Source organism: Dermacentor silvarum, chromosome 11, assembly GCF_013339745.2.
Source record: "Dermacentor silvarum isolate Dsil-2018 chromosome 11, BIME_Dsil_1.4, whole genome shotgun sequence".
NCBI lineage: Eukaryota > Metazoa > Arthropoda > Arachnida > Ixodida > Ixodidae > Dermacentor > Dermacentor silvarum.
In genome coordinates this window covers 115,181,173-115,204,628 of record NC_051164.1, presented here as the reverse complement: position 1 = coordinate 115,204,628, position 23,456 = coordinate 115,181,173, and the positions used below count along the sequence as shown (strand labels likewise).

Here is a 23,456-nt window from a genome sequence, read left to right as displayed (position 1 = left end):
AGACGATAAGATTTCCTTCGCAGTTGGGGGGGAAAATCTGATTACCAGAAGATTCATGGGATAAAACATAGTACAATGGAGTAATAATGAAATAGAATAATAAAGAACTGGACATATTGATATGAACAAGGAAATTTAAAATAATCACGCAGACGATATGTATACGCAGACCACACAGAAACTGCGTGAATCTGCAGACGCTGCTGAAGCATGCAACTTCAGCCTTGACTACATGCAGCTTGCTTGAGTTAATTACAGATGGGATAACGTAATCGATCACATTATGGTATACTGCTGTGTGCCATCACGCAAAGCAGAACAAAGCAAGGACTCTAGCATCAGTTTTCACAGTTTCATAAAAGCTTTGCGCGGATGCGCTCGGCCGGCGTAGCCGGCGGAACAGTCGAGCAGCGAGAGCAGCGGTCAACGAACATCCATTGTTTGTTCTGCCTTTTATTGGACATTTTATTGCGAACTATCAACAAATGTTTATTCTGCTCACAAACCATGCCACAGGCGCGAATTCCGATATCAACAAATTAAAACCCTACATGCTCTAAATGTGCTACTTCCGTTTCGGTGCGCATCACGTTTTGCTGGTTGCGAATGTCATGAGACTCGACTGAGGTGCTTAGCGAAGTTGAGGCCGGCTTTTTTTCGTCATTTCAACCGCATACAACTATTGTTTAGGGAGATTTAAGTGTGAGAAGAAGCAAGTAGAACAGAATGGGCCTGCTAGCCAAGACTCAGTACACCGTGTACAGCATAACCAGCTTCGTGATCCTTTGCATTGGTAAGGCGGTTCTCAGCCTGCTAACAGAAACCCGCCTGAATTTGCTCTATTTAAGTTATCGTACGAAGTACCCTGCAGAATTGTTTGCAAAGACCGTTAATAGTCGTACTTTTGATGAAATTATCTGCCTTAAGCAGTAAATTGCCCTTCTTGGTGCCTTCGGATCCGAGCAGTTGTCAATTCGCACGCATAAAATCGCTTCTGCTACAGTTATGTCGTTTCTTATCTTCATTTTCCAGCACTGTACTATATTCTCTCAGGCAAAGGGTCGAGGCTAGACTTTGGATGGTAAGTGGCACTTTGTAAGCGGCATTCATTTCATTCGAGCATTAGAGATGTGTATATACATAATCGATACGGGCGTATTGCAGCACGCTCAGCAAATATCTCAAATTTAACTACACGCCTTGTTTATTACAGCTATCGGCGATTATTTTTGTTTTACGCCTGTTTACTTACTACTGAAAATTAAATTATTGAAGCTATTATGGACATTTTTAAACACGACTCATTCGGCTGGTCAGCTGCCTGCATTACCAGTACTGGGTAGCAGAAGGGGAAATTTCTGTTCGCCTGCGTTAATTGTCTGTCATGAAAGTTTAACAAAAAGTTTCGGTCAGTGTAATATGTATCGAACGCGTTCGATACTTCTAGGACGTATCATTTGGAATTGCTTTTGCTTTAAGAGCGCTGCCGCATGTAATTGCATGCTGCCGACCTTGTGCATTCTGTGCGTTATTCAACATTTGCTCTTTACTGTACAGGTTCTTGGAAGGAATCTCGCCGTACATGTGGTGCTGTCTTGGGATTGGTCTATCCATATCACTATCTGTTGTTGGCGCAGCCAGGTAGGCATATGCATGTGTTGGCATTGTGCATTACAGCTAATGTTGTCATGCCATTGACCTCCTCATTTATGTCACCACCACACCCTTGGTAGACTAGGAAGACATTAAAGGTATAACTGTAAAGTGCCTCAGCATGTGCTTAAGCTTGATTTTTAAACATTTCTGTTCTTTATAATTGTCAACATCCCTTAAAAACTGCTCACCGTAGCATTGCTGTCTGAACCAATGACAGACAAACACTGCAAACGGAAGGCAGCATGTCGTACATCACACAGCTTAACAGAAAGCAGACACTGGAGTGGCATATCACTCTATGCGTGACACTGTTCCAGTAAATCTTGTTTGCAATTTCTGTTTCGAGATTTTGTATTACCATGGTAGTTTCTTCTCACTTGCAATACTTGAGGGGTGCAGGCTTGGCTTTGCTTTCTTATTGAAAAAAATTAAATAAAAAAATCTTTGCAGTATTTTGTCGGTTATTCTGTTTTCTAAGTTGTCAAAAATTGGCCTATGTTTGTTGCTGATGTGGACATGTGTTCTTGTGCAGTGGCATCTTCACAACAGGTGTGAGCATTGTGGGTGGAGGTGTGAAGGCTCCACGCATTCGTACCAAGAACTTGGTCTCCATTATCTTCTGTGAGGCAGTGGCCATCTATGGAATTATCATGGCCATTGTGCTTCAGGGCCAGATCAACAGATTTAACGACGACACTCTCGACTACAAACAGAAGGCGCTTAACTACATGTCTGGTATGGCTGTCATCATTTTCTACATTTCAATTTCAAACACAGCTATTTACCCTAGTGCTTTCATTACCTGCTGGCTTTATAAAGTCGCGATTAACAAAAATCTTGAGCCCCTCCGTTTCCCTTCTGCTTGTTCATAAATTGAAAGGAGACACTTAAAAGCCAGACTCTGGAATTGTATGTAGTTGTCCGAAAAAAGATGTTAGCCTTTCGCCGTCTCTTCCACCCAAATACTGGCAATAGACACCGGTAGTAGATACATACATATTTTAGCCAATTTGCAACCTAATCCTGCCTGTCGCCTTACTTTACATGCAGAAAATTGGTATGTACTATGACCTCTTACAAACTATGAAATTGAAACTGTTCTTACTTCCAAATGTGCTTAACAGGTAAAAATTAACAACAGAGAATTTACGTGTTCTATCTAAAACTGGCATTATTTAAAATGATGTGCTGTGTCATTTATAAACATCTAGTTATTGTTTGTATTACTTTAAAGATTTATTAATTCTGTATGTTGTGTAAGGCCACATGTACGCTACCTTATGTATTGTTGCTTTCTATAGCCTATGCTTCTTTTTTTTTTTTTTTTTTTTTTTCTGGGTGATGGGGGCCATTCAAACTGCAGTAACACAGCTTTATTCCCATCTCACCTAACAACTTAAGTACATTTTTTTTTTTTTGTACCATGTGGTTAAACAAACTCTAACTTTGAAAACAAGCTGCACACCTCAATTTCTAGCGAGGCTAAGCATTCTAAGAAACTCTCACGACTTCATCTATTCTTGCTCAAATTGCAGTTGTCATAAATGGGGGCATATAAAGGCATTCTTTTGCACCAGATGCCCAATTAAGTCTTCTGTAAGAAGCCCACAAAGTTAATCCTGAAGTAGGAAATAGCTTGAATCAAAAACATTCTGCAGGCATTCAATAAGTGGCCAATTCAGAGCTCTCTGCTACAGCATTTATCATAGCCTGTGTGTTGCTTCTGAACATCAAAACCCAATAATCAATCCATGCTGCTTTTTTTGTCTTTGCAGGCTACATCATGTTTGGAGCAGGCTTGGTGGTTGGCCTGGGCAACCTCTTCTGTGGGATGTCTGTGGGTGTTGTAGGATCAGGCGCCGCCTTAGCTGATGCAGCCAACCCGGCGCTCTTTGTCAAGCTGCTTATTGTGGAGATCTTTGCCAGCGCCATTGGCCTCTTTGGCCTTATTGTGGCTGTCATCATGGTAAGCCAGGTTCTATTTGCTCAATGTGCAGTGCAATTCTGCCCTAGAACATGCACAGTGACCTGAATCTTTATTTCAACAACTTTAACTCCTTCCGTGGTGCAGACAAGGGTGGCTCTTCCACACATTTCTGGTAAAAAGAAATGGAGGTATTGTATAAATAACAATTTCAAATATTGTCTGCGTTATGTTTTGCAAAGTTGTTCGCTGTAAAAAAATTTTGCCTTCTTTGGTTGGAATGCAAGATCATAGCATGCACAAGGAAGGCGCTGAAGCATATATCACTTACAATTGCGTTATTTTCACTTTGATTACACAGCAAAATGGCTGTCTTTTTTCTTTGTCTGTATACCTCATTGAAGCACTTGGCATAAATGTTTGCGTGGTTTATCTGGATGTACAGTGACAGGTAGCAGTACTAGTCGACATCTACACAGTAGCTCGTTTCCATCTGTGGCGACAGAGAGTGAACTTGTTCGAGGAAAAGCAGAGAGGTTGGTCTGAGATATAGCAGTTCTCTAGTGGGCTACTTTGCTCAGAAGGAAGGGGATAAGAGGAGGTGTGGTGAGGGGGAGGCAGTACAATGAGACTATATACACATTTGTGTTCAAAGGGACCCAGTGGCGTAGCCAGAAATTTTTTTCGGGGGGGGGCTCAAGTTGCAACGCGGCCTCCTCCTTATAAAAGTTGTCGAGGCATCAAATACATCAATAATAACTGCATTGCCATTGCCAATGCCATTGTATATTAGGTGCTGAAAACGAGTTATTTAACGCTACGCACAGTCAAGACAAGTAAATTATGTGTTTGTTTCGTAAAAGAATAGCTTCGTATGTCCCAAAAATTGTGGCAGTAATAGCTGATATCAGTGCTTCCGCGTTTTTTTTTGTTTTTTTTTGTTTGTTTCTGGTCTATCTAATAAGCAAAAAAAAATATCACGTGAACTTTAGAACTATATCAGTTCGAAACCAGCAAAGCAGTGCATGCAGCTGGTATGAAAAACGTAAAGGCCATAAAATGAACGAGTTGACAAATATTTTGATGAATCTTTGTCATTTAACAACCTCGTTTACATTTTTGTACATATGCAACGGTCTGGGAAAAACCTCAATGACGCTGTCCTTCGTTGCAACGGATTGCGCAGCAGCAGATGTTACCGGTCGTATATTGTAATTGCACCGAAATTATAGTTGCAACAACGAGTACATATAAAAAGCAGAAGTTCCGCAAAATATACATTAGAAATGCGAAGATAGAATGGAATATACAAATGGCAAGAAAGTGTCGCGTGAAACCAAGTTCACTGCTTGTATACACAAAACCTCGCAACAAGATATTTAAATATACGTATAAGTCTGCAATAAATCTACGTATCTAAGGAAACGTCATTCTATATAATGCGTCAAACAAGACAAATAAACATGTTGCGCAGTCACAGACAGTAAACTTCACGCATACGAGTATAAAGACAGACGATCCCAACCTTTAATAATCAAATTCTGATTCTGATTCTGATCCAGACAAGAACAAAACTATGATCTCAGAAATTGTGATATGCATTTGGGCCATGCTGCGATCGCGACAGCACCATGTGGCTAGAATAAGAGAAAAAGAATGCAGAAATCAATATGAAAATGCATGTTTTAACTGCCTGCACAGCGGCAACAATTATTCTGCACCCCAAGTCAAAGAAGGCTATTGCTTCGTTTAAAAAAAGAAGTAAATCCATGTAGCTAAAAAGGAAAGAAAAGGACAAACGAAAGCCACAGATGATGCGGCAAGTTGATTTACCCAACATCCGAGTGCGTTTTGGGGAAACGCCGCGTGTTCCGGGCTTTCAATGAGCAAGGTTTGTCAAAATTGGTTATTGATGTCCCCGTAATTTTTGTATTCCCAGGATAATTTTGATTATCATGCTAACTGTTACAACAAATGGTGAAAATTTCTGTGGTTTTAAAAGCTAATGAACAGTCATACGTTTTCATAATTACGAGCTTATATAGGAACGTGAAGGAACACATATTTTTACAGGCATTGATTTTTGCTGCTTCGCTATCTAAACGATAAACTTTACTCGGCGGGGAGGTTTAGTGAAGCGTTCAGTAACTTCCGACACGTTGATGGCGACGTCTCTGTCGGCGTATAGAAGCGCCAGCATAACCATGCGTTCCTCATTGTAAAGCGCAAGTGGTTTTTTTAGTAATCTCATGTTTGAAAATATCTCTGCGCTGGCAGTGACACTGGAAGGGCGACTAGAATATGCAGCAGTTTGTACTAGAGCACTGCACGGGCCGATTTTTTCAGCCCGGACCCGGCCCGGGCCCGTTTTTACGTTGGGCTGCCCGCATAAGCCCGAACAAAACTTTCATGGCGAGACCCAGGCCCGGCCCGGGCCCGGAAATAATCTACGTTACCCGCCTGGCCCGGCCCGCCACCCCTTTACCTCAGGCCCGAACCCGGCCCGATACCGAAAAATACATGTTTGTCAGAGTTCAGACGCCCGAGAATAACTCGCTGCACGTTACATGCACACCACGAGAAAGCCCGGCCCGGGCCCGGGTCAAAAAGCACACGCCGTTCCCGAGCCCGGCCCGAGCCCGGCCCGAGCCCGTGAAAAAACTGCTCTACCTGGCCCGGCCCGGCCCACGGGCCGGGCCGGGCCCGGGCTTTCGGGTAAGCCCGAGCCCGTGCAGTGCTCTAGTTTGTACACATGTACATATAACCTGCAGTCTCCATGAGAGAGGGCATCTATTCCCGTGCAGAAACCTAAAAACACTTCGATATCGTTTCCTCAGCACCACGCTCGACAAGGTAGACAGCCGTCCTCTTACGGAAGCCACAATTCTTGGTCCCTGGTCCCAGCCGACGTCGGAAAGAACTGCTTTAAAAGCGCTATTACGCTTTTTAAAAGAAACAGGACTTAGTGAAAAACTATAGAATGTGCGGACTGATACGTTTCTTCTAGTTTTCTTTTTAATCTTCTTTTGTTTTCTAATATTTTCTGCCCTTACCCCATCCCCCTGTGCAAAGTAGCCAATCGGACCCTTAACCTGATTAACCTCTTTGCCTTTCACCTCTTATTTTCCTTCCTTTCTTCATTCGATATCGTTGACATCCTTGTTTACGTACCTTGCACAAACAGTAAGCTGTTCGATTCTAGCAATATCCGTCGTTTCGTCAGCAAGTACGGAGAAGCAGCCTGCAGCGTTCACTTTTGCATCTAGGCTTTCTTTGGTAATTTCACCACAAATTTCTATAATTTGGATTGGTACATCTGGTTTAAATACGAGGCATTACTGGGGCAACTTTCCAAATGGTTCTTCAGATGTGTATCTCCACAATCAGCTTGCATGCGAAGAAGCGTTCTGGAAATACCAGTAATTTCAGCGGGGGCTTTACTTAAATCCATAGGACCAGTGTCCCTATCGCCACGGAGAGCAAGACCTTGCCGCCCGCAAAAAAGAACTGTCTCAAATTAAACAGGCCGTTGAGTTTCTTCTGTTTTCTCTTATTTTACTTTGCCCGCCCTGGTCCAGCTTATTGATCACATTGGACGCGCTTTCTGAAAATGTTTGGAGAAAATGATCAGATGCCAGCTGACAGTCGCGGTGATATTTAATATTTTCCTCTGCGTGCAAGATTGCGAGCACGTGCTTCCATTTCTGGAACGGCTTAGACACGCGCGTTCGAGTGCGTGCATGTTGGCCCAAGTTTATAAAAACATTAAACCCAGAAAGTTCCAGAATTAAAAATCAGAAGCACGCCTTTTGAAATGTCAGTGCACTTTCGCGTCAAAAGTGTATGAGAACTTTATACCCATCAAGTTTCGGAATTGAAATCTATGCGCTCCGTAGATTCCGGTGCCGCTGCGAGATGCCGCGACGCGCCCGCTCGCTATTGAAAATCCCTTGAAACTTTGTGCTCGGCTGGGGCTCCTTACGTTATGTGACTCTAGTTGCATGGGCGTTTGCACGAAATCCAGCCCGAGTTCGCAATTTTCGCGCCGAAATGTCCTTTCGAGTGTGAAAAAGACATTGTAGACAAAATCCACAATAATTTCCGGCGCCGGTGGTTGTTTTGGTCGGCGGTGCATGACAGCACGAAAAAATTTCGGGGGGGGCTGAAGCCCCATCAGCCCCCCCCCCTGGCTACGCGCCTGAAGGGACCATTCACAGTGCTGAATGCAAGACGGTGTTGCTAAAGAATTCTAGAAGTGCCTTGAAGGCTCACTTCATTGATATGATGTCTGGCCAAAGGCCCAGTAACACCTCTTCACTTTATGGCCTTTTGCCAATAACTGACACTGATGAAAAGGTCAGTGCCTGCCATTCAGTCATATTGGGTGTCTGTTCTACTGTCTGAAGCACTTTGCTCAATTCACGGTCTATGGTGAGGTGCACATACAGTTAAACCTCGACATATTGAAGTACCAACTTTTTATAACTTCTTGTCCATGGGAAACTATGTATTTAGAACCCTGATATAAGAAAGTGTGTTTATACACAATTTCAATATGACAAAATTTCACTGCTACTACAAAGGAATACTGAGACAGTAAATAGAAATTTTCGGGAACACAGATGGTTGAATTACAAGAATCTGCTTGCGAATGCACTTCTCAAATCGTGTGTTGCACGAGGAAGAGCGACTATTGAAGCAAGCAGCATTTAAAGTCCAAGTGCGATAACATCCTATCCTGTTCCTCGCGCTGTATGCTTTGGGTGCAAGTGAAAGCATGTGAGGGTGAGTCGTTGCAGTGCGGCCTCCTCCTTATAAAATTTGTCGAGGGATCAAATACACGAATAATAACTGCATTGCTAATGTCATTGTATATTAGATGTTGCAAACGAATTATTGAACGCTACGCATTGTCAAGTAAAGTATGTATTTTAACAGCGAAGCTGTTTAAGCCAGCCGTAATTTGTGGTTCGTATCAAGAAACTGCTGCTCCATAGCCATGGCACCCAGGAAAAGAAGGAGGAGACTGCGTGCTTTCTCCTTCTCGCCAGTTCCCTTCCTTCCCGACCCCCGCCTCTCTTCTCTCCGCGGCATGCTGAGCCAGGAGAAAAAAAAAGCTGGCCAATTGATATTGTTACGTGTAGCTGATGCCGAAGGCTATTTACAGTTTATTTACAGGGAAGCTAATGGAGGCCAAAACGGCGACGCTATATCAAGCGGGAACACGTCGTCTTCCTTCTCCTCAGTACAGCCACACTGTGGCAGCTGTTCCGTATCATCACCCCCGGCAGTAGAAGCACCGTCTCGGTGCCTAATCTACACATCCGCGGTGACAGGTGTGTGGTATGGCTTTAGTCTCGCCACGTGAACAATGTCACTTGCAGCTGACGATGACGCTGAGAGGTCGGCGTGGATGATTTCATACGCGACTTCGGTCACTTGTCGCACCACGTGGTATGGGCCAGTGTAGCGTGACAGCAGCTTTCCGCTAAGGCCCACCCGTCGAATGGGTAACCAGAGAGGCACCAGAGAACCTCAGAGAAAAGTGCACGTCGCGATGGTGGCAATCATGGGGCGTCTCTGAAGCTCCTGTGAGGCCTTGAGACAGGTGCGGGCGAGCTGGCGCGCGTGGTTGGCGTGTGCGATCGCGTCGCGGGCGTATTCAGTGGCTGAACATGCGGGCGAGGGCAGCAAAGTGTCCAAGGGCAACGCGGGTTCTCGGCTATATAGGAGATAGAATGGTGAATAGCCGGCGGTGTCGTGACACGATTAATTATACGCGAACGCTGCATATGGTAAGTGAAGATCCCAGTCGTGGTGGTCGGCCGCAACGTACTTCGAAAGCATGTCGGTGATGGTCTGGTTGAGGCGCTCCGTGAGGCCGTTGGTCTGTGGGTGGTAGGACATGCTGAACTTGTGCTTTGTCGAGCAGGAGCAAAGGATGTCCTCGACGACTGCCGAGGGAAAGCTGCGGCCACAATAAGTGAGTAATTGGCGCAGAGCACCGTGCACTAAAATGATGTCGTAGAGAAGAAAGTCAGCAACGTTGGTAGCACAACTTGTCGGGAGGGCTCTGGTGATTACGTACCGCTTAGCGTAATCAGTAGTGACGGCCACCCATTTATTTCCGGAGCCTGAAAGAGGAAATGGTCCAAGAAGGTCTATACCAACCCGAAAAAAGCGGTTCGGGTGGGATGTCGATCGGCTGTAGACATCCAGATGGAAGTGTGGGGGGCTTCTTCCGCCGCTGACAGGGCTCACAAGCGGCAACGTAGCGCCGCACGGAGCGAGCGAAACCCGGCCAAAAGAATCGACGGCGTACACGGTCATATGTGCGTGAGACACCCAAGTGTCCAGCCAAGAGAGCATCGTGAAGGCGGAGGACATTCGAACGCAGGTGTGATGGAATGACGAGCAGAAGGTCATTGCTGCGTGGATCGAAATTGCGGTGGTATAATGTCCCCTCTTTGACGAGAAACATCCGGAGAGAGGCGTCGCCAGGGGTTGACTCCAGACGGTCGATGAGGGCTCGTAATGAAGGATCGCGATGTTGCTCGTTGCCGATTTGAAGAAACTGGGACACAGAGAACACTGAAGCGATGGCGTCCGCATCAGCCGGTTCGTCGACCGGGTAGCGGGGAAAAAAAACGGCATCTTGGTGCAAGTGTCCCGTGTTATATACCACGGAGAAGGTATATTCTTGCAGGCGTAATGCCCAGCGAGCGGGTCGTCCCGTGGGGTCCTTGAGCGAGGATAGCCAGCAGAGAGCGTGGTGATCAGTGATGACACAGAGGAGTTCAGCACGTTCGTACAAGTATCGACGAAACTTCTCAAGAGTGAGGCACTCACGCTCTGTGATTGAATAATTGCGCTCGGCGGGTGATAGAAGTCAGCTGGCATAGGCTATAACGCGATCATGTCCACGCTGGCATGGTACTAACACTGCTCCTATGCCGTGACCACTGGCATCAGTTAGAACTTCCGTTGAGGCAGACGGGTAAAGTGGGCCAGAATTGGAGGCGTGGTAAGGAGAGTAGTGAGCTGCGAAAAAGATGCATGGTCAGGACCCCAAGAAAATGGGACGTCTTTCTTCCAGAGGTCGGTAAGGGGAGGTGCGATGGTCGCAAAATCCTTCACAAAGCGTCAGAAATAAGAGCACAGCCCTACGAAACTACGAACGTCCTTGGTAGACTTCGGAACAGGAAAGTTCGTAATGGCGCGAATTTTGTCTGGATCAGGTTGCACGCCTCTGGCGTCCAGGAGGTGTCCAAGCAGTTTGATTTGGCGGCGAGCGAAGTCTAGAGACCGGCCTGGCAGAACACATCAAGAATCGCTGAAAGACGGTCTAGATGCGTGTCAATGTGGGCGAATAAACGATGACGTCGTCCAGATAGCATAAACAGGTGGACCACTTGAACCCCTGAAGCAAAGAGTTCATCATTCGTTCAAAGGTAGCGGGCGTGTTACAGATACCGAAAGGCATCACCTTGAAATGGTAAAGACCGTTAGGGGTAACAAATGCAGTCTTCTCTTGGTCCATGTCGTCGACGGATATCTGCCAGTAGCCAGACCGTAAGTCGATAGAAGAAAAATAGGTGGCACCGTGCAGGCAGTCTAGAGCGTCATCAATAAGTGGCAAGGGGTACACGTCCTTTTTTTGTGAGTTTGTTCAGGTGGCGATAATCTACACAAAAGCGCCTCGTTCCATCCTTCTTTTTGACAAGTACGACGGGAGAAGCCCAGGGGCTACAGGAAGGCTCGATAATGTCCTTTTCAAGCATCTCTTTTCCTTCCTGTTGGATAACAGCTCGTTCCGACGCAGAAACACGATATGGACGTCGGGGAATAGGGTTCGCATCGCCAGTATTTATGCGATGGGTCACGGCGGACGTTTGACCTAAAGGTCGTTCGTCAAAGTAAAAAATGTTGCGATAGCCTTCAAGAACGCGGCAAGGGGCTTCAGCTTGAGCAGGTGTAAGGTCAGAGCAAACCATCTTCTCAATGTCGACGTCAGTACCATGCGAAGACGTCACGGTATGGGCTGAGCTGTAACGATCATCGACTGTGAATGGCTCGACCTCATCGTCCTGCAAAGCGCTAATTATAGCCAATGAGATCTCCTGAGGCAGAACTTGCGCGGTTAGCGCGAAATTGACAAGGGGAAGGCAGGTGCGGTTGCCAGTAAATGTAAGCACAGTGTGCGGCACAGTAACACCATGTGTAAGTATAACGGCCGGAATTGGTGCGACCATGTAATTGCCGTCAGGTACAGCTGGAGAGGACAAGTCGACGTGTGTCACAGAGTGAGGCAGTAGGTGAATAAAATCTATGCAGCTCAAATGGCTTGGAGGCGGGTCCACAGGGTCGGCAAGAAGAGGCAAGTCAAGGCGAAGTGAGCCGGCCGAATAGTCAATGAGAGCAGAATGACTGGCGAGGAAATCCAGACTAGAGCACTGCACGGGACGATTTTTTCAGCCCAGCCCGGGCCCGTTTTTACGTTGGGCGGCCCGCCCGAGCCCGATCAAAACTTTTATGGCGAGACCCGGGCCCGGAAATAATCTACGTTACCCACCCGGCCCGGCCCGCCACCCCTTTACCTTAGGCCCGAGCCCGGCTCGAAACTGGCCCGAACCCGGACCGAGACCGAAAAATACATGTTTGTCAGAGTTGAGACGCCCGAGAATAACTCGCTGCACGTTACATGCACACCACCAGAAAGCCCGAGCCCGGCCCGAGCCCGGGTCAAAAAGCACACGTCGTGCCTGAGCCCAGCCCAAGCCCGTGAAAAAACTGCTCTACCCGGGCTGGGCCCGGGCTTTCGGGTAAGCCCGAGCCCGTGCAGTGCTCTAATCCAGATCGAGAATGAGTTCGTGAGGGCATTGCTCAATGACGGTGAAGAGAACGACGGTGAAGAGAACGACGGTGTGTCTCTGTGATGTGCAGGTTCTTGTTTCAAAGCAGGTCTCTGAGGCAGAGACCGGCTCAGAGGACGAAGACGTTGGTTTCAAAGAGCAGAACGAGAGATTTAATACACACGTTATGAAGGCAAATAGGAGAAACGAATTGAAGAGCAGAGGAAATAAATAGAAAGGAAGGCACAAGTGAAATCTGAGTTAGACAACACACAGAGCTAGGGCTAGGCATACGTGACAGCGCGTGTAACAGTTCGATGTGGAAGGGTGGTGGTAAGGCGACGAAAGAAGGGCGTTCGTCTCACCAACTAGATGACGGGTTAGTCGACGACTGGGTAGAGCGCCCGATCGCATCGGCTCCGGCTCGCGGAGGGGACACAGACAGCTGGCGGCACGTGAAGAGCGAGGCGACGTTCTCGCCAGGCAGCTGGGCGCAAACTCGGGCCAGTAGCCCGACAGCTCGACCGCTGCTTACAGATGCTGGAGCTTGCCGGTCTCAAGTAGCAGTCTGCGTCTGAGTAGAGTAGCGATGCCCAGGAAGGCAGACGGCTTGGCGACAGGGGCAGACGGCGGGCAGCGTTCTGGCAGGGCAGCTAGTCATGGAACTCGGGCGTGTAGCCCGACAGCTCTCGTTCTGTCCATGGGCGCAGATCCTCGCCGCCTCGGGCAGCAGTTCCCGAACGGATGGGGTAGCGACGCCCAGGAATGTGTTACCAGGAGGCCCCGGCCGGGTGAAGTCCTGGTGGCTCGGGTCCGGAACCCGATGGCCGTCTTCAACCCCCGATCCGGTGGCCGACCTTCTCCTGGTGCCGCTTCTGGAACTCTCTCTCTGTTCTGCCAACGCGGCTCGTTTTTCCAGCGCTCTGGCCGATTTTGTCGTTTGGTCATTGGCCGCTCAAAGCTCCGTGTTTTCTTGCGATTGGATGCTTTTACTTTTATTTTCTTCTCTTGCGCCGCGCGTTCACGTGTCGACCGCTCTTCGACGTTGTCGTCTTTAGCCAACACGGAATTCACCTCGGCGCGCGCACTCCTTGTCGTCTGCTTCTCGTCTCTTGAATCCACCGCACTGTGTCGCGCACTTCACACACCACAGTCTCTCAGCAATGGTGAGTCGGGCAGAGCACATGCCAACAATAGCGACAGTCCCTCCGTTGGTGACTCGTGCAACTCGGTTCGGGGTAGGCGTCAGAACTTTCTTGAGCCTACGGCGAAGAGCAGCACTCATAATGGACACATGCGCCCCGGTGTCAATCAATGCGCACACAGGAACATAGTCGACAAGAACGTCCAAAAGATTCTTGTTCGTTGGTAAGGTGAAGTGAGGATTTTGTGCCAATGTCGTCATTGCAGCTTCACCTCCAGAAGCTGCACTGTCTAGTTTTCCGGTTGGGGGTGCGGCCAGTAGGTTGGAGAAGGAGCACGGCATGACGGCGGCGAACGAGATTGACGGCGGGAGGGAGAAGGCGAGCGGGAGTAGCGGGGTCATGTCAAAATTGTCGCAGGGTCAGATGATAAGGCGGGCATAGAAGGAGCCAAGGAAAAAGACGCGCTAGAGGTACGAGGATGGTAATCAGGATAATAGTGTGTCGGAGAAGTCCAGTGGCTGTGGCAGTGGTGAGCGACATGACCAATGCGTCGGCAGTTAAAACAGATCGGCTTGTCGTCCACGATTTGCCATTTGTAGGGGCTGCGCTGTCCATAAAAGGAGTAAGAAGAGCGGGGTGGGAACGTGCATGGAGAAAGAGGTTCCGAGTGTACGGAACGAATGGAGTGCAGGCCAACATTGGACAACTCTTGACGGACGACGGCCTGGATCAAGGAGAAGATCAGGTGACGGGAATGAAGGGGCTGCCGGTTGTGCTACCTCGACCTCACGAATGATGCGGGTCAAGTTGTCACATCGGGAAGGCTGGTGGAAGAGGTCGTCACAAGATGACGTAGCAGCTGTGTTTTGAAGTTGCGGGATGTGCTGGGATACCCGGCGGCTTTTAGCATGCTCGAGACGGCAGCACTCCTTGAGAATCGTATCGATGCTGGTGACGTTCATAAACACCAGTAAATTGAAGGCGTCGTCAGCAATGCCTTTGAGGATGTGATTAAGCTTATCGTCCTGAGACATGTTCGGGTCAGCCTTAGCACAAAGGGCCAAGACGTCGAGGATGTATGACACGTAGGACTCGGTCGACGTCTGTACACGTGTGGCAAGGGCTTTCTTGGCATTGACTTGGCGACCGAACGGATTGCCAAAAAGGTCACAGAGCTTCTCTTTGAAGAGATCCCTGCTCGAGATGTCCTTTGTGAGTCTGGAACCATGCCAGTGGAGCATCGTCGAGGTAGAAAAGAACGTTGGCAAGCATAATAGTCGGATCCCACCTGTGACTGGTGCTGACATGTTCGTATAAGCGGAGCCAATGGTCAACATCAGAACTGCAGATTCCGGTGGAAACACCAGGATCCCGAGGGGGGAAAATGGCGACGTAGGTCGGGGCTGTAGGTGGAGACGCTTGCACAGATGAAGTGCCGCCAGCAGGAGCCGAAGTTGCACTGTCACCGTTGCGACCGCTGCGAAGCTCCATGACTAGTACGGGGAACGTCCGCCTCCACCAAATTAATGTTACGTGTAGCTGATGCCGAAGGCTATTTACAGTTTATTTACAGGGAAGCTAACGGAGGCGAAATTGGCGACGCCATATCAAGCGGGAACACGTCGTCTTCCTTCTCCTCAGTACAGCCACACTGTGGCGGCAGTTCCGTATCAATATCGAGCAGCTAGCCTCCAACTCGTTCGGTGTCGGCAAGCAACAGCGTTCTTGGCACTGTGCCAACCTTAGCCTGCCTGCATTTGTGGCATGCCAGGAGCGCTGTCGCTCGTAGGCGCCGACACGTCCAGCGCTAGTCACACGAAATGTCGCCAACGCGTTCGGCGTCGGCAATTCGCAGTGTTCTTGGCACTGTGCGAACCTTGGTTAGGCTGCCTGCATTTGTGGGATGCCAGGAACGCTGTCGCTCGTAGGCACCGATGCGTCCAGTGCTAGTCACACGAAATGTCGCCAACGCGTTTGGCGTCGGCAAATAACAGCGTTCTTGGCACTGTGCTAACCTTGGTTAGCCTGCCTGCGTTTATGGCATGCAAGGAACGCTGTCGCTCGTAGGCGCCGACGCGTCCAGCGCTAGTCACGCGAAATGTCGCGAGAATTCCTCCCTACATGCGTAGTTAAGTTAAACCAAGTTAATACCTTGCAGCGACCAAGTTAATACCTAGTAGTAGCACCCAGTAAGACTTAATAATCGGCAGTTTTGCTGTGCTTAAGCTTTGCACGATCGAGTGTAAGCTTGCCCGTTTTTTCATAACGAATATATTCGTATGTCCCAAAAATTGTGGCAGAAATAACTGATATCAATGTTTCCACATTATTTATTTGTCCATTTAATAAGTAAAGAAAATATCGCACAAACTTTATAACTACAGTGTAGACCGCTTATAACGTAAGTCGCCGGAGTCGCGAATATCCGCACTATAAGCGGTACCGCACTATAACCAAAGCAACAATTTTCAAGGCCCGCACATATGCAAAGCATGTGCACCGAGCCGCCACGTGTATGCGACAGTCGAGGAATGCGGCTAGAACGTTTGCATTCAATTTACAGTCGAATCTCGTTAATTCGAAATAATTCACGCGGCGGCGCCTCCGACCGGCATTGCTCCGGCACCGTCGTAGAGTAAAAGCTTAGGAGAGCCCCCTCAATGTCGCGCGTGAACAAAAAAAAGAAAAAGAAAATGCGGCGCAAATTTCACCCTCTCTCAAATGGCAAGGTTGCCGATTCTGCAAGACCGTAGAGGCTTGGGCTAGTCGGTACATACTCGAAAGGGAAACAGCGCGAAAAAACACGACAAGAAGACAACAAGGGAGACACACACCAGCGCTGTAAGACCGTAGAGGCTTGGGCTACTCTGTGTGTCTCCCTTCTTGTCTTCTTGTCGTGTTTTTTTCGCACTGTTTCACTTTCGCCGATTCTGCGTTGCGCCGGTACGTGCATGTACGTGCCGACGTCTCAGCCACACTACCGTAGCCACGCGTAGAAAATGGCAGTGAACCCTTCTTTCTCCTTTATGCTTCCGCTACTTTCTAGTCACGTGTTGACCTTACACACTGCGGCTATGGTGCAGAGGGAAGCAGCAGCGGTGTCCCAGGCCGGCCAACGAAACTGCCCACGCCGGCAAACGCCCGCTTCCCGATAACGGCAGAAAACTAAAATACTTTAGGGAGCTGGCGCCGGGCCGGCTGGAGCGCACGGTGACAGTCGAAAGTGAGGGAGCTACGAGGGAGGGCGAGGGGAGCCATCGAAGCGGCGGAGTTGCCGAGGCGAAATCCGCTTCCCTGTCGCCCTCCTCCCTCACATTCCACGGTGTCCGTGTGCGCCTTTCGCCGTGCCGTGCCGGCGCCGCCTGCTCCCTGAAGTTTCGTCTACTGCCGTTATCGTGAAGCGATCATTGGCCGGCGTTGGCAGTTTCGTGGCCCTCTCTCGCTATGCGCGCCGTGATATTTCACGACTCGCATTCAAGATTCTGGTTTCAGCCTTACTGGCTGTTCGTTCGCACGGCGTGCCCTTCTCCTCAACTTTGTCTCTCTTTCTTCCTCGAGCACTCTTTGGGGCGCCCGTTTGAGGAGAGCGTTCGCCGCCTCCGCTGACTTCCGTACTCCCAGGGAGCCACACTGTAACCGGTATTTCGTTTCCTGCAACTGCACTATAAGCGATATGTGTATACATGGAGTGCTATGGGAAAATTAACGGGAGTCTGAAAAGACCGCACTATATCCGGTCCTGCACAATAAGCGGTTACGTTATAAGTGGTCTATACTGTATATCAGTTCGAAAATAGCAAAGCAGTGCATGCAGCTGATATGAAAAATGTAAAGGCCATGAAAAGTAACAAGTTGAGGACAAATATTTTGATGAATCTGTCATTTAAGAACCTTGTTTACATTTTTGTACATATGCAACGGCCAGAGAAAAACCTCAATGAAGATGTCCTTCGTTGCAATAGATTGCGCAGGAGCAGCTGTTACCAGTCGTGTATTGTAATTACACCGAGATTATAGTCTCAACATTGAGTAGATATAAAAAGCAGGAGTTCTGCAAAATATACATTAGATTTGCGAAGATAGAATGGAATATACAAATGCGAAGATAAAACTTGATAGAGGGCAAAAAAGTGTCGGTGGAAACAAAGTTCACTGCTTGTATACACAAAACCGCGTAACAAGTTATTTAACCCTTGTGGGGATTGAGGGAGGCACCGGCGCCATTGTGCGGGCTTCACCTGTTCTGCCATCCCTCGCATTTTTTTCCCCGTCCGCACCCAACCGGTTCTAGCGGTGGCGCTTCGCACGCGGTGGTTCGCGGCGAGGGCGGGGCACTGACGTCAATACGCAGCCGCGTCGGCTGCTAGCGGCGGAGCGTGGCTCTCTTATCTCCGGGACCGGCATAGGGTACGTACATGCTTTCCTCTTGTCCGCCGACACCTTTGTGACTAGGACTGGAGCTCGTACATGGTGCCTTTGCCCGTGCAGTGAGCGCGTACTTTGTGCTGATCCTTTTCCCGACGCTAAGCCGACGAGCGGTGCCTAGTGCTCGCGCGAGGTCGTACCACGCCGAGCCGCACTTGCCGAAAGCCCAAGCCGAAGGAGATTGCCCGAGTTCTCGCGAGTTGACCCATTGGCCAGAGCAAGTAGCATAGCCGCCGGGACTTTTCCTAGCGGCGTGTCCCAGCTTGAGCCTGTGCTCTCGCCACAACGTGCTGTAGGTGCCTGTTATTGTATTTTCGCCCTTGGTGCGGGTGACCCCTTTGGTTCCCCGCCGCACGGGCGTTTGTGCAGTGCTGGTGCCGTCGGATTCAATAAACGGTTTCCGTCAACTCGGGGCTTTACTGTGCTTTTGCGTGCGTCGCTCGGTAGCCCCTTGCGGCCTCTGAGCTCGCGCGCGAGTGGTGCTGGGGGCGACGGCTGACGCGGCCCTGTGGCTCGCTAAGCTCGAACCCGTGTTGGTTGGTCTCCTGTGAGACACCAAGAACCCACACCCTTTGTGGTCCGTTGTCGGGCAGGGCCCGGCAACGCAACACGGCCGTGGCGGTCCGCTGTGGGGCATCGCCCAACAAGGGTGTTCGGGGGTTAAATTTCGCGGTTTTTCTCACTGCGATTCGCACTCTCTCTTTGTATACATGACACAGATAAGTGAACTTTGTTTGTAGAAGTTTACTTCTTTTTGCACTAGGGTGGCAGCACTATGTTCAGCACGGCTTCTGGATCTTGGAGCGTTCTCACTTGCGCGTGGAACCGCACGTTCGCGCGGCTCGCTGAGAAGCATAGCCACTTTTTCACGGCGTGCATTTTACGGTGGTGCATTTAGTGAAAGCGATGATGACTTTGAGGAAGAGAATTATGTGCCTCCATCAGATAGTGATGACAGTGATTCGACAGAAGCGAGTGACAAAGACTACGACGGTGGTGGAGACAGCACCTTTGTTGACACACAAGGGAACAGTTCATGACCACGTGCTGCGGACTGGAAGGTATACGCGGATAATGTACCTGATTTCACTCAATTTCCCTTCACTGTCATGAACGCAGGATCACAAGTAAGCGCTTACAATCTCAACTGTGAGCTAGATTATTTTCAGCTGTTTTTACGGACAAGCTGATGGACAATATTGTGCGCGGAAACAAACCGCTATGCGTGATGAAAAAATTTTGTGTGCCGGTGAGCTTCCAAAGGACTCAATTTGGAAGGACTGCGAAGACGTGACCTTGACAGAATTCAAAGCTTTTCTTGCAGTAATTGTAAACATGGCCTTCAATCCGAAACCGGAACTGAAGGAGTTTTTTAGCCAAGATATTGTAAACAAGATGGCTTTCTTTCCGCATGTTTTTCTGCCGGAAAAGATTTCTGCAAATCTATTGGACATTGCCCCATGCCATGATGCCTCTTCAGGTCGGCCGGCAATTCGTGGAAGCAAGATCAGATACGTTGTGCATTACATTGACGCAAAATGCAGAGAGCATTTCAGAGCCGGCCCCAAAATTTGCATCGATGAGAGCACCGTTGGATTCAAGGGCTGTGTCTCGTTCAAATGCTATAATCCGCAAAAGCCAACCAAATGGGGCATGCATGTTTACGCACTTGCCGACTGCCAAACGGGGTACATTTCGGCAATTGAGCCCTACTACAGCAGCACAACAACTGACAGTCTCAGCCGCCCCGAGTTCCCCTTCACCTGCTACAGAAAGTGCAGCAAGCTATGCCGGGGAGTGGCTGCCACCTATACACCGACAGATTTTACACTTCGCCAATGCTTGCCGAGGAGTTACTTCTACAGAGAGTACTATTGACTGGTACCGTGATGCTAAATCACAAGCAAATGCCACAGCAGGTCAAGAAAAAGTTGAAAAAGGCGAAGTGGCAGCTTACAGAAAAAGAGACTCCTGCATGGTGCTTACTTGGCGAGACAAGCATCAAGTGACGATGCTTAGTTCCACCCACAATGAAGTTCGGACCACTGAAAGAAATGACAAGGACACAAGCAGGAGGAAAGAAAGTGACGAAGGAACCAGTGGTCTTATGTGACTACATAGAAAACATGGGTGTAGTTGGCCGTGCGGATCATTACTGTGCGAGTTACGCATTTTCTCGAAAGACAATGAAATGGTGGCAAAAGCTTTTTTTCTGGCTTCTAGAGGTTTCCATTGTCAATAGCTTTATTTTGAGGCACACACAGCTGCAGAATCATGGCGAGAAAGAACAGCAACACCTGTAGTATCGCCGCAACCTCATCCAACAGCTGGTGGGTGACGTGGGGGCTAGAGCCAGCGGGGCCCGTCTGCACGGAAAGAGTGCGAGGAAAGGCTAGATGGGAGGAGCCATTTCATCTGCAAGCTTCCAGGCCGAAGCAGCAAGGACTGTGCTGTTTGTAGCGATCGAAAAAAACCGGAGGCAGGAGGGAAACTGTGTTTTTCTGCAAAACCTGCAGTAACAACCCTGGCCTGCACCCAGGAGAATGCTTCGAGCAGTATCACACGCTGCTCAAATATCGATAGAGGAGTTGCCTGCAGAATGCAAGAGAAAAAATAAATGTCCTGTGAGTTTTTGTTCCACAGTTTGTGTTTTTCTTCGCCACGCCAGAAACTGGCAAAATAGTTTCGGACCAGGACAGCCGAAAAGTGGGTAAAAGTTTCGGACCGCAAAGGATTAAATATATGTATATGTCTCCAATAAATCTACGTATTTAAGCAAACGTCACTGTATATAATGCGTCAAACAAGACAAATAAACATGTTGTGCAGTCACAGATAGTAAACTTTACGCATAGAAAGACAGACGATTCAGGCAAGAACAAAACTATGATTGCAGAAATTGTGATATGTACTTGGGCCATGCGGCGGTCGCGACAGCACCATAGGGGTAGAATAATAGAGAAATGATGCAAAAATTAGTATGTAAATGTGTAATTTAACTGCCTGCAGAGCGGCAACAAATATTCTGCACCCAAAATTAAAGAAAGGTATTGCTCCGGTTCAAAAAGAAGTAAAAGCAGGTAACTAAAAAGGAAAGAAAAAGACAAACGAAAGCCACAGATGATGCGGCAAGTTGAACTGCCCCAATATCAGTGTGTGTTTGTTGGGAAACGCCGCGTGGGCCGGGCTTTCAATGAGCAAGGCCGGTCAGAATTGGTTGTTGATGTCCTCGTAATTTTCATATTCACATGATAATTTTGATCATGATGCTAACTGTTAGAATAATGGCGAAATTTTCTGCAGTTTTAAAAGCCAATGAAAGTCCTACGTTTCATAATTATGAGTTTATGAACCTAAAGGAACAGAGCTTTTTACTTGCTTTGATTTTTGATGCTTAGCTATCTAAAGGACAAACTTCACTCGGCGCGGAAGTTTAGTGAAACATTTAATGACTTCGGACACGTTGATGCCGACGTCTCTGTGGTCGTATGGAAGCGCCAACATAACCATGCATTCCTCAGACATTGTAGAGCGCAAGTAGTTTTTTAGTAATCTCATGTTAAAAAATATTCTCTCTGCGCTGGCAGTGGTGGCTGGAAGGGTGACTACAATCTGCAGCAGTTTGTACACATTTACATAGAACCTTCACTCGCAATGAGAGAAGGCATCTATTCCTGTGCTGAAACCTAAAAACACTCCTTCGATGTCGTTGGCGTCCTTGCTTAGGTACCTTGCACAAACACTAAGCTGTTCCATTCCAGCAATATCCGTCGTTTCGTCAGCAAGTATGGAGAAGCAGCCTGCAGCGTTTACTTTTGCATCTAGGCTTTCTTTGATAATTTCACCACAAATTTCTATAATTTGGTTTTGTACATCTGGGCTTAAATATGAAGCATTACTGGGGCAACTTTCCAAATGGTTCTTCAGATCTGTATCTCCACAATCAGCTCGCATGCGAAGAAGCGCTCTGAAAATACTGGTATTTTCAGCTGGGGGGGCTTTGGGCTTATATCCATAGGATCACTAGTCCCTATGGCCACGGACAGCCGGACCTTGTTGCCCGCAAAAAAGAACTGTCGCAATAATAGGCCGTTAACTTCTGTTTTCTCTTATTCTACTTTGCCTGCCCTGGTCCAGCTGATCGATCACATTGGTCGCGCTGCCTGAAAATGTTTGGAGAAAATTATCAGCTGACAGTCACGGTGATATTTAGTATTTTCGTGTGTGTGGAAGATTGCGAACGCGTGCTTCCATTTCTGGAACGGCTTGGACACAAGGGCTCCAGTGTGCGCATGTTGGCCGAAGTTTATAAGAACATTAAACCCATAAAGTTCCAGAATTGAAAATCTAAAGCACGCCTTTGGAAATGTCAGTGCACCTTTCGCGTCAAAAGTTTATGAGAACATTATATTTATACCCTTCGGAATTGAAACCCATTCGCTCCATAGATTCCGCGGCCGCTGCCACATTCCGCAACGCGCCCGCTCGCTATCGACAAGCCCTTGAAAGTTTGTGCTCGGATGGGGCTCCTTGCGTTATGTGACTCCAGGTGCAAGGGCGTTGCCACAAAATCTAGCCCGAGTTCGCAATACTCGTGCTGAAATGTCCTTTCGAAAGTGAAAAAGACATTGTAGACAAAATCCAGAATGACTCCCAGTGCCGGTGGTTGTTTTTTGAAGCCCCATCAGCCCCCTGTGGCTACGCCCCTGGGGCCCGAATAGAGAAGTTGATACGCGGGGTGTGTGCAACTGGGCAGTATGTATGTGAACATTCTTGGCCAATCCCCCAGATGAGGTTTGTGCCACTGGGAAGGTGCCCAAGTAGAGTAGCAGAGCAAGAGGCAGGGAGCGAAGCAGTAGAAAAGAGTACAAATTGGGACCAGTGATTACATTGAGCAAGAAGCGTTGAACTACACAGAGGTGAAGTGGTGACATTTCAGCAAGCATCAGAGAAAGCGTCACTCGTCACTGATTCCCGCATATGCATGGGATCTGCAATTTTTTAACGTAAAACAAATATGCCGATCATGGTAGCGCCGGAAGCTTTTTCACTCACTTGGTGACACAAAGACCTTCTCATGGTGGTTTGTGTTGGTGCAAGCCTAAAGGGAGTCTAAAGAGAAACTATTTAAGCTGTATTCAATAATTATGTTTCTACAACACCAAAAATGCCGCTCTTTCTTTGAGAAGAGGCTTGATAAGCCAGATAAGACACAACAAAATGAAAGTCAGTTGCCACATGCACATCAGTTAAGGCACCAGTTTCAGCTTCAGTGCATGACTGCAGCATTCATATTTTGTGTGGTGTGCAATGCAAGAACACATTTGTGCTGATATTTAGGAGGATAATTAAAAGCCAGAGAACTGCCAATGGTCTTTCACTTGCGCATGTTTCTTCTGCCCATGGTGTTGCATTGGGCTGCAGTGCCTCTGTAATTCAACTGCTCACCAGAAA

General features: G+C 48.2%; 2 protein-coding genes across 4 annotated transcripts in view; one reads left to right on the top strand and one right to left on the bottom strand.

The window, feature by feature from the left end:
- Nucleotides 1-23,456, bottom strand: part of LOC119432873 (uncharacterized) — a 539,288-nt gene that overhangs the window by 357,229 nt on the left and 158,603 nt on the right. The gene's annotated exons all lie outside the window — the stretch shown is intronic.
- LOC119433704 (V-type proton ATPase 21 kDa proteolipid subunit c'') overlaps nt 585-23,456 on the top strand; it is a 103,465-nt gene continuing 80,593 nt past the window's right edge. For 2 of the 3 annotated variants that reach the window (XM_049659205.1, XM_049659204.1), the window contains exons 1-5: nt 585-793; nt 1,033-1,081; nt 1,558-1,641; nt 2,189-2,391; nt 3,432-3,622. In XM_049659205.1, coding sequence (XP_049515162.1) covers nt 727-793; nt 1,033-1,081; nt 1,558-1,641; nt 2,189-2,391; nt 3,432-3,622 — 594 coding nt within the window. In that variant the 5' untranslated portion in view covers nt 585-726. The remainder of the gene's footprint in view (nt 794-1,032; nt 1,082-1,557; nt 1,642-2,188; nt 2,392-3,431; nt 3,623-23,456) is intronic. The other variant, XM_037700955.2, reaches the window with a different exon arrangement.